The following is a 17,355-nucleotide window of genomic DNA, read 5'->3' as shown; positions in this document are numbered from 1 at the left end:
GAGGAAAGGCCCTGGGTTTGGAGTTATTCCAGTCTGGTTCCTAAGTTTGGTTCTGCTGCCGACCAGCTGCATGGCCTTAGTCAAGCTTCGCAACCTCTTTAAACCTCAGCTTCCCTTTCTGAAAAATGGGGAGGATTACTTGGAGGGCCATTGAGGGGTCTCCATAAACCGACTCCTTTAAAACCCTCCACCCATCACAGGGTGCAAAGAGGACTCATTTAGAGCCACTGGCTGTTGTCATTATAACTGTTATAACTGAAGCCAGCAGAACATGGTAGGGGAGTCACCCCAGATTCAGACTTGTGCTCTCTCCCCCTCCACATCCTAGCAGTGTGATCCTAGATAAGTTACATAACTAATTGACAGCCTCAGCTAACCCATCTGGAAATGGGTAGCAATGGCATTTACTTCAGGAGAATGTGGTACTAGTTAAGGTAATGCTGATACAAAAGAGGTGATGTGAGGTTAATATCAATCCTTCTTGCCTGTTGGACTCTTACTCTTTGGCTAAGGCAGCACTGTGTCACCTCCTCCAGGAAGGCTTCCTCGACTACCCACCTCTATACCTGAAGGCTTTGGTTTTCCTTTATGTTCCCATAGGCCCTGCTCTGAGGGTCTCTTTTCTTACCTGAGTCCCTCACCAGACCTGAGTCTCTTTTCAGGTCTGGGTTTCTAGCACACAGTGGAGGGCCTGCTCAGTGTTTGTGAAATGAATACTAGATGCATGAGGGAGAGGCCAGAGGTGTGATGGGTGGATATTCCGAGTGCTTTCTCCAGGCTCAAGACAGATTACTCTGAACTGGCCATCTCCTTGTGAACTTTCCTGGGAGGGCCACGGGGACAGAGGCTGTGTCTACCTTGACCTCCACTGAAACTCCAGCCCCTGTTCCTGACCACGTGTAGGCCCTTTGTAAGCCAGGGTCCAGGCAGGGACTAGAATCCACTGTGGGTGTTTCAGACACAGGGAATTCGGTATGGGGAGCTGGGGACCTATCAGTGTTAGAGGAGCTGAGATGCTCACCAGGGGACAGAGGAGCGGGCTCCCAGAGGGAGACTGTGACAGCCCCTGGAACTAGTGGGTGATGGAGACACAGAAGCGGCCGGACCCTGGAGCAGAGGAGTTGCCAGGCAGAGGTGGGAACTCCAGTGGGTCTGCCTGGGAGAAGCTGGCACCACAGCTGGGATGCGGCCACTGCCAGAGTCAGCACCCAGGGAGGTGAGAGAGGAGGAAAATTACACCAGCCTTCCCCTTCCAATCTCCCATCAATGCCTTCCTTGTAGGCATCAGCTTGCTCTCCCTCCTGCCGCACACACACACACGCATACACACATGCACATACTCTCACACACACACACTCTCACACACACACTCTCACATACAGTCTCACACACTCTCACATACACACTCACACTCACAGACACACAGATACATGCACACACACTCTCACACACACACACTCTCACATACATATATGCACTCACATGCACACAGTCTCACATACATACACACACACACTCACATACACACAGATACATGCACACACACTCTCACATACATACACTCCCACACATTCTCACACACACACACACACACACACACTCTCACATACCTACACACTCATACACACACACACTCTCACACACACACTCTCACATACACACACACACACACACACTCACATACAGTCTCACACACTCTCACACACACCCTCTCACATACAGTCTCACACCATCTCACATACACACACTCTCACATACACACTCACACACACTCTCACATATATATACACACTCACATGCACACACTCTCACACTCATACTCTCACATACATATATGCACTCACATGCACACAGTCTCACATACATACACACTCATATACACATGCATATACTCTCACACACACACACTGTCATATACACACACTCACTCACATACAGTCTCACACACTCTCACATACATATATGCACTCACATGCACACAGTCTCACATACATACACACACACACTCACATACACACAGATACATGCACACACACTCTCACATACATACACTCCCACACATTCTCACACACACACACACTCTCACATACCTACACACTCATACACACACACTCTCACACACACACTCTCACTTACACACACACACTCACATACAGTCTCACACACTCTCACACACACCCTCTCACATACAGTCTCACACCCTGTCACATATACACACACACTCTCACATACACACTCACACACACTCTCACATATATATACACACTCACATGCACACACTCTCACACTCATACTCTCACATACATATATGCACTCACATGCACACAGTCTCACATACATACACACTCATATACACATGCATATACTCTCACACACACACACTGTCATATACACACACTCACTCACATACAGTCTCACACACTCTCACATACATATATGCACTCACATGCACACAGTCTCACATACATACACACACACAGATACATGCACACACACTCTCACATACATACACTCCCACACATTCTCACACACACACACACACACTCTCACATACCTACACACTCATATACACACACACACTCTCACACACACACTCTCACATACACACACACACTCACATACAGTCTCACACACTCACACACACCCTCTCACATACAGTCTCACACCCTCTCACATACACACACACACTCACATACACACTCACACACTCTCACATATATATACACACTCACATGCACACACTCTCACACTCATACTCTCACATACATATATGCACTCACATGCACACAGTCTCATATACATACACACACTCTCACATACCTACACACATACACACATGCACATGCACTTTCACATACACACTCTCATATACATAGTCACACACACACTCAAATACACACACGCTCTCAACATGCTTTCACATTCGCACTCACACACCCACATTCTCACATACATACACCCACATTCACACACACACTCATACAAGCAATGCAAAGGAGAATGGGGAAGGATAAGAAAGAGATCTGAGAACAAACAGAAAAATGACTACCGTAAGGCTCAGCTCAATAAATATTTGTTGAATCAATGAATCATCTGGATGAGCCTAGATTATGGGGAGTTTAAAAGCATACCGCTGCACTTCACAGCTTGTCTGTAAAAGCACTTGGGCATCGGAGGCACCGAGGTGGATATCTGAGCCATTCGTCAAGGCTCCCGGGCTCCTAGCGGACGGAGGTCTTGAGCACACTGGCTTACACTGGTTATAACAGCATGTCCGTCTGGCCCTTGTGGCCATGCTCCCTCTTCACAAAGTCTCTCACTTCCATGGTGAAGCAGCCCCTTTCCTAACGGTGTTTGAATCCCAGACTCTCCTCCCTCAGAGCTATCTTACCCTTGGTGACAGAGAAATCATCCCTAGGCTCAGCTCTGAACTGGTCACCTCCGTGATAGAGAACTTTCAGTAGCCCTCTCTTGTCTATAGAACCAAGTCCAGCTTTCTAAGTCTGATCGTAAACCACCAATGATCTAGCTAGCTCCAGCCTTACTGTCCGCTATTCCCGTGATGTAGCCTCAGCTCCCCTCAGCCTCAGCTGCACACACCCTCTGCTTCCAGCTGCGACATTTTGGCTTGTGCTTTTCTAACCAGAGGCCCATTTTCCCTCTTTAATTTTAAATTCTTCCCATGCTTGAAGTTTGGTTCACATCACATCTTGCATTCCTGATGGAAGAAGAGATTTTTTTCCCCGTCCTCTGAATCCCTGCAGCATTTTATCTGAACATATGACACTTACCACTTTCCGTTTGCCCTGGAATTATTGATGTGCATAGCTTATCTTCCTGCTCAGGTTTTAAAGGGTAGAGACCATGGCACTTTTAGCTTTATGGTTCCCAGAGCATCTGGCACACAGCAGGCGCTTTTAAATTTGTGGTGCATAAATGGCTATACCTTCAAATGAATGAATGAATGGACAAACAGACACACATACAAATGAATTAATGGGTGAATGAACAAGATGGGCAGCTGTCCTGGGACCCCACAGAGTAGGCTACTCCAGCCAGCCTGAAAGAGGATGCGATTTTAGACGGATCATCAACTTGGGTTGTGCTAATTGCATCTGGACATGTTCTGGGAGGGCCACTTTGTGGGGGAGCATCTGGGGGACAGCCATCCATCTTGAGCCTGCTGTAACCGGCCCCAGAGCCCAGCCGCCCAGCCCCATGAAGTCTCTCACATCAATGTAGTTGGCGTTGATGTAGTCGGAATGCGGGTCTCCATCCAGCACCAGCAGCCTCACTCGGGAATGGTCATCTGCAGAGAGAGAGAGAGAGGGAGAGCAGAAAACAAGGGGGTGGGTGGTAAGAGGCCTGCCGGTGAGGGGCCAGCACTACCCTCCCGAAGAGCTGCCATGTATCAGCAATAGGGGCATCATACTGCTTTCTTACTCTCTCATTTGACCCCTGGTCCCACCTGCAGTTATTATACCCATTTACAGATGAGGCAGTTGAGGCTCAGGGAGATCACCGTGCCTTAAAAAGCACTACGTGCGCCTTCTCTTTGTTTCCGCCTGTCCTTCTGGTTCTGTCATTACCTATCTGGGTGAGTCACCTGCTCCTTTAAGTCTCAGTGATTTTGTCATTAATAGGGAGGTAGAAATACCTTCTTCATAGGACAGTGCAAGAGAGATCAAAACACTCAGGAAGTGAGAAGTGTTGGATCTGGACTAACATGCTCCGCTTTCCTGCTTTGCTGAAAAATGGTAACTTTACCTATTTTCCACATGTGCACAAATGCTGTTCTTTTGCCTCTTGGGGTATTGGTGCAAGTAGATTGTTGGCCACATACTGTTACCAATACAATCATTCAAGTGAAGATGGCTTACATCATTATAAAAGAGATCATCAATAACCAAAAGTCATGTTACAGAGAATACCCTTTCAAACCCAATCTAGGCATAAACAAGATTTGCAAGGTTTAGTCAATGGCATGCTTACTTCAAATAACATCAAATAAAAACTATGAAAAAACCCCTTGTACGGAAGAATCAGGCTAATCCTTTACAATTCACTAAAGTGCACTCTGCCATGCTAAGAGACACACAAAAACGAGACACCCTGGTTGGGTCTGGTTGGAGGAGGGGCTCAGCTTGCTGTCCAGGTGACTGTGTGCCCACCACTGTAAGTCACTGCATCCATGGTCCAGTCTAGGCCAGGGTTCCCAGCCAGTGGGCTGGAATGCTCCCCACAAGCGTCCCCGGGGTCAGGGAGTGGGGTCAGCTTGTCCTGCTAAGACTCATGAAGCACTTTGCAGTTTCCATGCACATCTACTGCTACTAACCGGAAGCCCCTGAGAACAGGGACACTGCTACTAACCGGAAGCCCCTGAGAACAGGGACACTATTGCTCTGTTCCCTGTTCCATCCTCTGTGCCTTCGGAGCTCCACAAATCCTTGGTGAGCATACGAGTGGATCACTTCATGATCCTGTGAGACAAGCAGTGTAGCCCTCACTACAAATGAGGAAACTGAGGCTCAGGACGACTGACTAGCCACATGGTCCATGGATGGTGGAACTTGAGCGTGGGGTTCTCCTAACTCTGAGCTCAGACACTCCTGCTTCCAAAGCGGAGGTCTAAGCAGGGTTTTGGAAACTGCTTCAAGCGCACATGGCAGAGAGAATTAATGCCAGACAAGGGGTCACCTGGTGATGGAAGAGCTGACAGGGCAAATAGAGGCGGTGGTAACTCAGAGATCGGCACCAGCAAGGAGACACTGCCTCCCTAGGGATGGCGGCACGGAGAGAGGAGGCGAGGTTACCCGAGCTGGGGGCTACAGCCCCACCATGGAAGCTAGAGCCCGTGGGCCTCTCGGGGGTGGGGGGGAGCTGGAGAAAAAGAGGAGCCTCACCGCTGCTATAGGAGGTGTCTGCGATTGGGACAGAGGAGAAGTACTCCGGCTTCTTCCTTTCCCTGCCTTCCAGTCTCTCACCAGTGCACGGCCTTGGTCAAACCCAGCTGGAGGCCAGCCGGCAAAGAGACGGAGAAATGAAGCCTGCAGGGGTTGAACAGGAGAAGGCCAGGAATGGGTCCTAGGATGGACAAACAGGCCCGGGAATGGACAGGACACTACTTCATATCCATTAATTAAATAATTAAAAATTATTCATTGAGCATGTGTCATTTGCCAGGCACTATGATAGACACAGAGATATACCAGATGCCACTTTTCTCACTCATCATGGGCAAGAGTTTTGGTGGAAGCAGCTAGAGGAAACAGGGGGGAGGTCTAACTCATCCCTTTGCTGGGGGGAGTGGGGTGTGAAGTGCACCTTTATGGAGTTCATGCAGGTATCAGACTCTACACACGTGATCTCACTCAATCCTTAATTCCTCAACGTAGCTCTGTAGATTACTACAGTAAGGCCATAATGATATGGTATTTTTTTCCTTCCCACTTCACGGATGAAGAAACAGGGGCTCAAAGAGGCTAAGTAAGTTGCCAACGTTATACAGCCCGTGAGTGGCAAAGCTGGGATTCTAGCTCAGGTCCCTCTCACCCTGAACCCCAGCTCCACCCGCACAAGGTGCTGTCCCTGGACTTCTGCTCCTGAAGTCTGTGCAAATGGCCGGTCCCAGCTCCTGCAGCATTCTAGCCCCTGGAAGTGGGGCTTCCAGGGGGACCCCCTGCTCCGGCAAGGACTCAGGAAAGGCCCAGCACCCGAGTCCCAGCTGGGGCTGGTAAGCCCTGTTACCAGTGGTTACAGAAACTGTAAGCCTTGGGGCGCCTGGGTGGCTCAGTCAGTTAAGCATCTGGCTTCAGCTCAGGTCATGATCTCACAGTTTGTGAATTTGAACCTCACATTGGGCTTGCTGCTGTCAGCACAGAGCCTGCTTTGGCTCATTTGTCCCTCCCACCCCACCTCTCTGCCCCTCCCCCACTGGTTCTCTCTCTTCCTCTCTAAACAAAGAAACAAACAAACAGACAAACTTAAAAAGAAACTGTAAGCCCTAAAAAACTAAAAACACACATTGTGTTTTCACTCATTGGTCTCACTAATGACTTATTGATTCAAACATCTCCTTTATTTATTGAGTTATGACTACCCCTGGGGTCTATAGCACTGGAAACAGAAATTCTGGTTTAAAATGTTGAGAAGAATTTTCTTAACCTAAAATGAAACTTAAAATCTGAAGGCAAAAACGATTTAAAAAATCAAAAAGAAACAAAATTTAAGTTATATATTCTCAAAGGTGAAAGGGGCCTCTATACACCAGATGACAGTATTTGTCAATTTCTTCTCTTCATTCACTCACAAAGAACCTACTATGTACAGGCTGGCTGGCCTAAGGGAGTGCCAACCAAAGTGATACACATGCTTAAGAAATCTGTCAGTGTGGTTCGGGAAGCAGACTGTACACAGAAGTAGAGCTTCAAAGTCTAGAAAGTGGAGACGGGAGGGCTTTGTGAAGTACCATGTGAATTAAAAGTGGGTAAGGCTTGGGGTGCCTGGGTGGCTCAGCCGGCTGAGTGTCTGAGTCTTAAGTTCAGCTCAGGTCATGATCTCACGGTTATCCAACTATAACATCTGGCTCTATGCTGACAGTACAGAGCCTGCTTGGGATTCTCTCTCCCTCTCTGCCCCTCCCCCGCTCATGCACACACACACACACACACACACACACACACACACTCTCTCTCTCTCTCTCTCTCTCTCTCTCTCTCTCTCTCTCTCTCAGATTAAAAAAGAGAAGTGGTCAAGCCTTGACCAGTGGACAATGAGAAAGAATCTTTTCATCAGAGGGAACAGCAAGAGTGAAGGCAGTACTCTTGAAAAAGCAAGCACTCAGGGAGGCTGAAAACCGCTTCCTGTCTTGTGGACACAGTGTGAGGAGACTAGCAACAGGAGAAGAGAGAGAGGAGGCAGGCAGGGGTTAGGTTACAGAGGGCTCTCCATGCCGTATAAAGGTACTCAGACACAAGTACCCATGCTGGGCTCTGCAAGGCATCCAAATACAGGGTAGCTCTATTTTCTGAGTCTACAAAAGGCCATTTTATTATGAAAGGACAAAAATTCGTTCCCACATGTGCTAACCTGTGGCAAGTGGGATACACTGATGATGTGAGGTATGGAGCTGAGGGTCAGATCTGGGTTCACATCTTAGCCCTACCACTTAGTAAGTCAATTGATCTCTCTTAGCTTGGGTTCCTTAGCAAAGTAGAATCAATACTGTATAGCTCATGGAGTGCTGGGAGGATTACATGAGAAAATGCAGGCAGGAAAAGTGTGACGGAATGAAGAGAATGAAAAGACAAGCCATGGACTGGGAGAAAATATTTGCAGAAGACATATCAGATAAAGGATTCATATCCACAATATACAAAGAACTCTCAAGTTCAACAACAAGAAAATAACACGTTAAAAGTTGGACAAAAGATCTGGACAGACACCCCAGCAAAAAAGATACACAGATGGCAAGCAGGTGTATCAAAAGTGTTCAACATCATACGTCATTAGGGAATTTCAAATGAAAACCATAATGAGATACCTCTACACGCCTACTACAATGGCCCAAATCCAGAACACGGACAACATCAAATGCTGGTGAGGATGCGGAGCAACAGGAACTCTTGTTCATTCATGGTGGGAATGCAAAATGGTACAGCCACTTTGGGAGACAGTTTGGCAGTTTCTTTCAAAACTAAAAATATTCTTATCATATGAGATCCCAGCAATTGCTGTCTCTGGTAGTCACCCAAATGAGCTGAAAACTTATGTCCACACAAAAACCTGCACACAAATGTTTATAGCAGCTTTACTCACAACTGCCAAAACTTAGAAAACAACCAAGATGTCCTTCAATATATAAATGGGTAAACAAATGTAGTATATCCATAGAGTGGAATATCATTCAGTGATATTTAGAGATAAATTATCAAGCCATGAGAAGACATGGAGGAAACTTAAATGCATACCGCTAAGTGAAACAAACCAGTCTGAAAAGGCTTCAGACTGTGTGATTCTAACTCTGGGACGTTCCAGTATGGACACAGGAAAAAGATCAGTGGTTGTCAGGGACTAGGTTGGGGGATGAACAGGTGGAGCACAGGGGAGTTTTAGGACAGTGAAACTATTCTGTACGATACTGTGATCAATACCTGTCATTGTACATTTTCAAAATCCCTTCGAACTACATAACACAAAGAATAGACTCTAATGTAGCCAATAATAATGGCTCATCAATTGTAACACATGTATCACACTCATGCACAGTGTTAATAATAGGGGAATCTGAATGTAGGTGGGAGGGAGGCAGTATATGGGAATTCTTGTATGTTCTGCTCCCTTCCTCTGAAACCTAAGACTGCTCTAAAAAAAAACAGTGCTAGGACAGTGCCTGGTATGAAGCAGATGATTAATAAACGGTGGCTCTGGGCTGGATGTGAGGCAGGCTGTGAGCGGAGGGCTGAGATGCTTAGAAATGTAGTGTTCCCATTTGCCCTTCGGTACCAAATGAAAATTCACCTTCTGTGCAGGCAAGGAGCTACTGCATGTACACTTTAAAGGGCAGAATTCAGCCATAGGCTCCCCAGAAAGGGACTGCAAGGGGTAGCAGTGTCCTCATGGTTTATTTATTCCTTCTGGGAGATGCTAATATTATTCTGCATCCCCTTCTCCTTCTAACTTTATATAATTAGAAGGATAAAAAATTGTGTTTATCCACAGGCACATGGAGAAAGATGGGGCAGCGGGCGATGGGAAGGAGTTTATACAAGGTAATTTACAGGCAGCCCAGAATGTTCATTATGCTCTATCTACATTTCGCAAGCCTGAGAAACAGCTAATTTGGTACTCCTCGTTTGATATTCCAGACAAGGAGAGGAGTTGAGAAGAGTCATACAGAGGAGAAGCAGACCCCTCCGTGGTGAGGTGAGCAGAGGCTGGCCCCACCTGGTTCTCAGCTGAGGTGGGAGACGGGCAAGGATGGGCTTGTGGGGAGAAGACAACGGGTGGCAGCCAGAGAAGGGGAGACATAACTGCAATGACTCTATAGAGATCCAAACAGCTCCCTCGAACACAACGCCAGGGGAACAGAAACACTGTCCCTCTGGAATCAATCTGTTCCTTGTCATTTTAAGACAAAGACCAGTGGTATGCTGCTAAATGTTTAACAAACAGCTCTCTGGAGGGAAAAAAAGGCCCTGATTGGTACAGTCTGCTGATTTCTGTGGTATAAATACTCCCACCACGACTAATTTCAAGCTACCAACATGGCATCAACTAGCTCACAAGATTCCTGAAAATTTAACAATCTGTTCTTGCAAGCTGGTATGAATCCGCTCAGGGCACCACTAACAAGGAACAAAGCCTTACCAGAGCCCATACTGCTTTGCATGATCTGATGGTTTGGGACCCACTTCCCAGTCCAGCCTCATATCTCCCTCCCTAAACGCTAAGCTGATAACTATGCTCTTTTTTCCGTTGCTCAAATGCACAATGTCTACTCTGACCACAGGGCCTTTGCACATGTAAAGGAACACCCCCAACCTACCTCCATAAGTCTGGGAACATCTCATTCTTCAGGTCTCAGCGCAGTGTTCCTTACTCAGGAAGTTTCCTATGATCTCTTTACTCCAGACTCTGAGAGCTCCCTGTATTTATCTTCAGAGCTCTTAGAACAGCTGTATTTCTGTGACGACCTGATTAACCTGTGGCTCCCCTCTTCACATCTTATTTAGGGAAGGTACCCTATTTACTGAAGTCGTCCACAGTGTGTGGCACCCAGCAGGTACTCAATAATTATTATAATTGTGTCTGAGAGGCTGGGAACAAGAAAGGGGCAGGGCCCCTTACTCAAAAGCCATTCAGCTGATTTTAGGTAACCTGGCCTCGGGTGCAAGGCTCTTTCCTGTGCACAGAACTGGCAGAGTGTGCCTGGATCCTGGGCTCAAATTTCTGCCTCTCCCCAGAGCTGACCCTTTACCCCACCCGCAGATCCATTCTGCCCTGTGCCCAGATTGGCGGCCAGCCCTGTCTTCCTCAGGAGAGACTAAGGGATCAGGTAGACTCTGGGGGCAGGCAGGAGCTCTGTCACAGACCAACCATATCACCTGGGGCATGTTCCTTACCTTCCCTGAGCCTCCATTTATCCAACTATATCAAATCTTCCTTTGTAGATATATTGCAAGGATTAAAAGAGGTAAGATATGAAAGCACCTGGGGTGTTGTAAGAAATCAAAAACAAATATGTAAATTCGGTTTAATTATTATTCTAGATCAGCGGTCCTCAAAATGTAGTCTCTTGACCAATAGCTTCAGCAATGCCTGGGAGCTTGTTAGAAATGCAAATTCTTGAGTCCCAGCCCAGACCTGCTGAGCCAGAAACTGCAGTGTGGGGCCCAGAAATACATAGTTTAACAAGCCCCCTAGGAGACGCTGATGCGCCCTCACGTCTGGGTGTGCAGATCGGTGTCCAATTATGTAGCATCGAAGTGCCCTGGTTATTCACTTCAATCTGTCTTGGGAAAGACCAAACGATCTTACTGGAATTGGGCCCTGAGACTGGAGACCCAGCCTGTGCTGGGTGGTGAGGCAGAGGAACTTACCCATGGGCAATGAGTAGGATGTCCCTTCCAGGTACCATTTTAGAAGCTTATGGAGGCTCAGCCGCTTGATTCTCATAGTAACCCTGTGAAGTCTCTCTAAATATCATCACCGTACTTGATGGATGAGAAACTCAAGCCTCCAAGAAGTTTTACAACTCAGGAGAAGGTGTAGGATCGAGAGCTTTCTCATAGAATGGTGGGATCCCTACTCCTCCTGGAACCCCAAGACCCACTGCCCCTATCTACCCCTTCCATGCCAGTTCCAGTCCCAACACTGCCCATCCCACTGTGTTGCCACACCCACCCCGCAGGAGAGGGCTATTTCCTCCTGCATGCAGCTCTCACTCTGCAGACAAACCACAACCTCTCCTCCCCTCCTCCCCCACCAAAAGTAACCCAACAAATGGGTCTTCTTGAGTAGAATCCACTTAAAGAGAGAATCACTTGAGAGAGGTGGGGCTGGGGAGAGAATATCACTTGGATATATGATGTTCTTTCTTCCTGTCTTCCGGGCACTGAGGAAGGTAAAGAAAAGGTGTAATTTTTCAGAAAAGAGAGATTTGGCTCATTACGATGAACTGCGGAGCTGAAAAATCATTTCCTAGAAGGATTGGAAATGTTAATGCCATCATCTTGCACGAGTGGGTAGGGAGGAGGGAGACAATTCTGCTGAGACTGCCTGGGTACCTCATTGAAGCTAAAGGTCTGCACATTCAATCTTGATTGAATTACCATTATCAAGAGAGAGGGTGGCTGGGGAAGGGGAGGGAAACAGCCCGACGGTCTCCATACCTCCTTGTTCTGCCCATTCCGTGCTGGCTGGGTTGGGCGGCTCCCCTCTGCAGGGCCCTAGATGGAGCCTTTGGCAGGCAGAGGGGTCAGGCCTGGCGGGGCAGAGCGCCTGGAGAAGTCACAGGCACAGTGGCCTACCTGATGCACTTACTGCTTCATCCTAAGCAGGCTGTCCAGCCTTCACCCAGTCAATGAGGGAACTTTCTGGAGGGAAGGAGGAGGGTTTCTCATTCAGGTTCCTTTGGAAGCAGAAGCTGAGACAAGGATTTGAGTGCAAGTAGCTGGTATGGGAGGTGACGCTGGGAAGGGGAATGGGAAGGACATGGAGAAAGGAAGGCATCTGGTAAGGGATGTGTCTTCAAGCAAGCTGCCACCGCAGATAGCTGTGGCTTCGCCCTGCTGGAAGCTCCAGTGAGTCTTTCCGTCTGAGGGGACAGTGGCCAGTGTGGGAGCACCCGCTCCCTGTCAGTGGCTTGGGGCTGCTCCTGGGGATGGTTCGTGTCCTAGCACCTCCGGCCTGCCCTGCAAGCCGGCAGAGGGGGCTCCAGCGGCCAGAACAAGTCCTGTGATGAACAAGGGCACTCATGACTTCTGCCCTAGCACCCATTTGTGGGACCCAGGCAAGGGCCACCCTCAGAGACTGCAAAGGAGAAGAGGGGGCCAAGTGTTGGGAGCACTGAAAAAGGCACCCATTTTGTCATCCCAGTGCTGTCTCCCAGGAGTCAGCAGAGAAAAGCCTCTGGGTTTATTCCGAATCTGGGTTCCTCCCTGGAAGTGAGAATGGCCTCTCTGAATTGCTCATCCCAGCCTGCCATTTTTCTGAGGTTAGAGCCCTTAGCATGTCCCATCTGCCCCCCACCACCTGCACCAAGAACATGATGTATTTTGATGCAGAAGGACTCCTTGCCAGGGACCATGTGGGACCCTGACAGCACGAGACCAGAGTGCTGGCTGTGGCTGTCCTGTACACTTGCTGTGTGACCTGGGCAGGGACTCTACATCTCTGGACCGCCGCTCCTTGCCTGTGAATTCAAAGAGGCTGGACTAATTCTCAGCGGGGTTTAAAAGTCTCTGTATACCACATTTAGATTTGGTTTTCATTCATCTTAATTTGCCCTCTGTGCATGGAGAAACTGAGGGGCAGAGAGATGAAGTGACCTCGCTGAAGGTCACATGCAGAAGGTCAAGGGCTGAACTGAGAACAGAACCCCACCTCTGCCTGGAGCCATGTCCAATATTCCAGTACATGGGGGCCCAGCGGATGAGGCCTGCAGATTCTCTGGCTTTGGGTTGGGTGTGGCCAATGGCAAAGCACCTGCAGAAGACCGGATGAGCAGAGAACTCCATCAAGGTGCTCATTTCCTCAGCCCTGCTTGCTGGGGTCACCTGGGGCTGGCTGCAATGCCCCTGAGGGCCACGCCTCCGGCCAGGTCCTCTCTCTTTCTGGGGGTCCTGGCAGCTTCTCCTTGGGAGTATTTAGCCTCAAGCACTGCACTGTTCCTTGCCATCTCCTTAGAACTAGCTCCCACCTTTATACAAACAACACTTGATTAAATTCTGTTCAAATCATCCTACTTGAGGGTCCCATCTGTTTCCTGCTGGGACCCTGATGGATGCCAGAAGGGGAGCCTCATTTGATGACATTGGCAACTCCTGAGCTCACTTCCTGTCCTCAGTGTAACTTCTTTCCAGCAGTCCAGGAAGCCCCCACCAGAACTTCTGCATGGGAATGCTTTGGTATTCTAGAAATCTCCCCTTGTCCACAGTCTCTGCCCAGAGCTGCTTGAGAGCAAAGAATTCTTTGTTCTGTTTCCCCATTCATTTCCTTCCCTTTCGCTTCCTTGCTGCTTTCACCCCTTGGAAGCCCCACTGTCTCTGTTACTAAATTCTGAACAGCCTCATTTGGAAGAAAGGGGTTATTTAGCCAGGGATTCTCTTTCACTGTTTCATTTGCAGGCAGTGCCCTCCCTCCTTCTCTCCCCCCTTTAATCTTTTCTGTCCTCCTGGCCTGGGCCTTTGTCCTCCACTCCAGCCTCCCGGAGCTCTGGGTTCCTTAAGATGCTAATCACACCCGGTGTTCTTCTTGTGCCAAGAATATTTCTATTTATCAAACCACGGCAGACTTTGCCTTAGGGAGGGACACATACAAGGGCAGGAACACTTCCTGTTCCTCCGGGCTGTTTCTCTTTTCACCTTTCTCGTTTCAATTCCAGGACTCTTTCTTTGCTCGTTCCCCAGTATGTCTTCCAGGGCTTTTGAACACACTGGTTGCCTGATACTGTCTCCTTTTGTATTGAGCGCAGACCCACTCTGGCCACAGTATACTGTAGAATTACTGACCCTTGAGATTCAGGCTTGTTCCAGCCCGTCAAGGTGGTATCGTTAGGTGTCTGAATTCCCTCTGCCTCCTCTCGGTTTGCCCAGAAGTGGATGTGAGAAGAGGGTTCCAGGGCACATAGTTTGTAAAGGAGCAGGGGCAGCAGTGAGGAAGGGACAGTGAGATGGCCGAGGAGGTAGCCCCCATAAGGGGGAGTTTTCAAGCTCGTTCCTGTGGTGGACAGCTGCTGCCCAGTTCCTGTGGGGTCTGGAAAAGGTGGAGAACACAGCCTCCGTGGGATGGTGAGGAGCTGGGCTACTTCACTGGCCAGGGAGAGACTGCCTTGTGCACGGAGAGTCCTGCCCCAGCTTTGCAGCAAGCCCTCAGGTGAAGAAAGGCAGACAGGGCAGCACGAGGGGGAATCTAGTGAGGCATCCAGGGCACACACCTCAAGGGGGCGCTCGCTCTCAGGGTCCTGCAGCTGAGGGTGGCATCTCCTTGAATGTTGCACTGTGGGTGCCTTGCCTGCTCACCCTAGTCTTGGTCCAGGATGCCAGACTGCCTGCTGGTGAGGCTGTGGGGTATGGGTGGGACACGTGCTGATAGCATCTTCTGCACCCCCAGTGGTGGAGTTTAATCCCTTTCATTGTTTTTCCTTGCTACCTGGAGTCCTGCGTCCAAGGTACAGCTCTCACAGAGGACAGGGCTGTTCTCTTTCTGCCCCTTCCTGTGTCCTGTGTCTCTGCCCCCACCCAGGCTCAGGACCGTCTTCCTTACCAGCATATCACCGTGCCCCATATTGTCCTATTCCAGTCTTTCTCCCTCCAACCTTCCTGCGTATTTTCTATTTTACTTGAGAAGCCAGAAGGGAGAGGGCCATGGCTCAAGCCCTTTGGGGTTTTGCAGAGCGTCTGCTTGCCAACATTAAGTTCCTATTTACTAAGTTCCAGTCATATGCCAGGTTTGGGGACACAGAAGTATAAGACAGTCATCCACCTGCTGTCACACAGCATCTATTTTTCAGTGAGGAAAACAGCCAGTCAACGGACAGTCATCCAAATGCCTCTCAAATCACAGTGATGATAAGACATACATTGTGCTCAAGGAGTGAATAATGAATAATGAGGTTTTGACCAAATGTGAAGGGTCAGAAGAATTCCCTGAGGAAGTGGTGACCAAGTAGGATCTGAAGAATAAGTAGAACTTAGCAGAGCAAAGAGAGGAGGGAAGGGCACTTTGATAGAACAGAATGTGCAAAGACCCTATGGCATGAATGAGCACAGAAAGCTCAAGGGACTGAATGAAGTATGGCTTAGCTGAGGAAACTGTGATGGAGAACACACAGTATGGAGTGGGAGTGGAGAGGTGGCTGAGGGCCTTTGGGTAGGAAGTGCTTAGAATGGAAGGAAAGAGGGGCGCCTGAGTGGCTCAGTCGGTTAAGCATCTGACTTCAGCTCAGGTCATGATCTCACAGCTCATCAGTTTGAGCCCCATGTTGGGCTCTGTGCTCTCAGCTCAGAGCCTGGAGCCTGTTTCAGATTCTGTGTCTACCTCTCTCTCTGCCCCTCCCCTGCTTACACTCTGTCTCTCAAAAAATAAATGTTACATTTAAAAAAATGCCAAGTGGAAAAAAATTAGAAATGAAGGAAAGGCAGTTGAAGGGTTTTCAGTAGGAAAATGACAGGATCCAATTCACATTTTGAGGAGGTCCTGCTGGCTTCTGTCAGATACCAGATAGGTGGAAAGTGGGGGTCAGATTAGATGTGCATCATCAGGAAGAAGGCTTGGGCAGAGTTCAGTTGAGAGAAGACAATGGCACAGCCAAGGTACTGGGTGCTGAGGATGAGGAGGGGAGTCTGGAAGATACACAGCTTGGCTCGGCTTCTCATCCTTGGCCCCCACAGGCTTTCGCCTGGATGCCTGGCCCAGTCTGGATATTCTTGCCTCTCAGGGAGGCAGGGTCTGTCTCTTCACTATGTTCTAGTCATTTATCTTTTCTTGTCTGCACAACACCTTGGGAGGAAGATATTGTTGTATCCATTTTACAGAGAGAAGACTAAGGTTTGGCATGGTCACCTAAGGTTTCACAGCCTATAATTTAGTGAACCCTACATAAACTCACAGTCTTATAGGGGGAACAGACAAGGGACCAGGTATTTTAGGACATGGTTTGCACGGTGTTGAAGCAGAGGATGGTCAGAGTGAGAAGCTACGTGTGCCTGGAACGGGACCCTGGGAGCAGAGATTGAGGGCCCAGCACAGGGCTGGCTCAGAGGGAGCTCACGCATCACAGGTCTTAATAATACATTTCCTGATTGTTTGAGCATCTCTTTCCAACACTTCACTTGCAAGAAATCTTCCTGCCTGCATTACTATCTTCCAAGAGACAAATTATAAGTGTTTTCTGATTAGTTCTACCATTCATAGCCCATTCCTAAATCAGCACAGGAAACAGCTAAGCTAAAACTTCTGCCTCTTTCTTCCTTTGCAAGCTGCCTGTATCTTATGCCTTCTTCCTCCAAGTTTTTTTCTTAGGCAATGTCTAGACAGTTAAACAAAACAAAACACTGAACTATGCTAGAAATAATTTGTTATTCAGGGTCCTTTTTTCCCCTCCTTTTTTTTTTTTTTTTGGCTAGGCTGGGT

The 17,355-nt window shown here is 48.4% G+C and overlaps 1 protein-coding gene across 13 annotated transcripts in view; it reads right to left on the bottom strand.

Moving 5' to 3' along the window:
* The window catches only part of PTPRT (protein tyrosine phosphatase receptor type T), a 1,056,329-nt gene that overhangs the window by 60,190 nt on the left and 978,784 nt on the right, over window positions 1-17,355 (bottom strand). For all 13 annotated transcript variants that reach the window (XM_027070121.2, XM_027070126.2, XM_053199941.1 and 10 more), the window contains one exon: window positions 4,233-4,309. In XM_027070121.2, the coding sequence (XP_026925922.1) occupies window positions 4,233-4,309 (77 nt within the window). The remainder of the gene's footprint in view (window positions 1-4,232; window positions 4,310-17,355) is intronic.

Source organism: Acinonyx jubatus, chromosome A3 (genome assembly GCF_027475565.1).
Source record: "Acinonyx jubatus isolate Ajub_Pintada_27869175 chromosome A3, VMU_Ajub_asm_v1.0, whole genome shotgun sequence".
NCBI classification, from domain to species: domain Eukaryota; kingdom Metazoa; phylum Chordata; class Mammalia; order Carnivora; family Felidae; genus Acinonyx; species Acinonyx jubatus.
The sequence above is the reverse complement of the archived record's forward strand: the minus strand, read 5'-3'. Positions and strand labels throughout refer to the sequence as shown.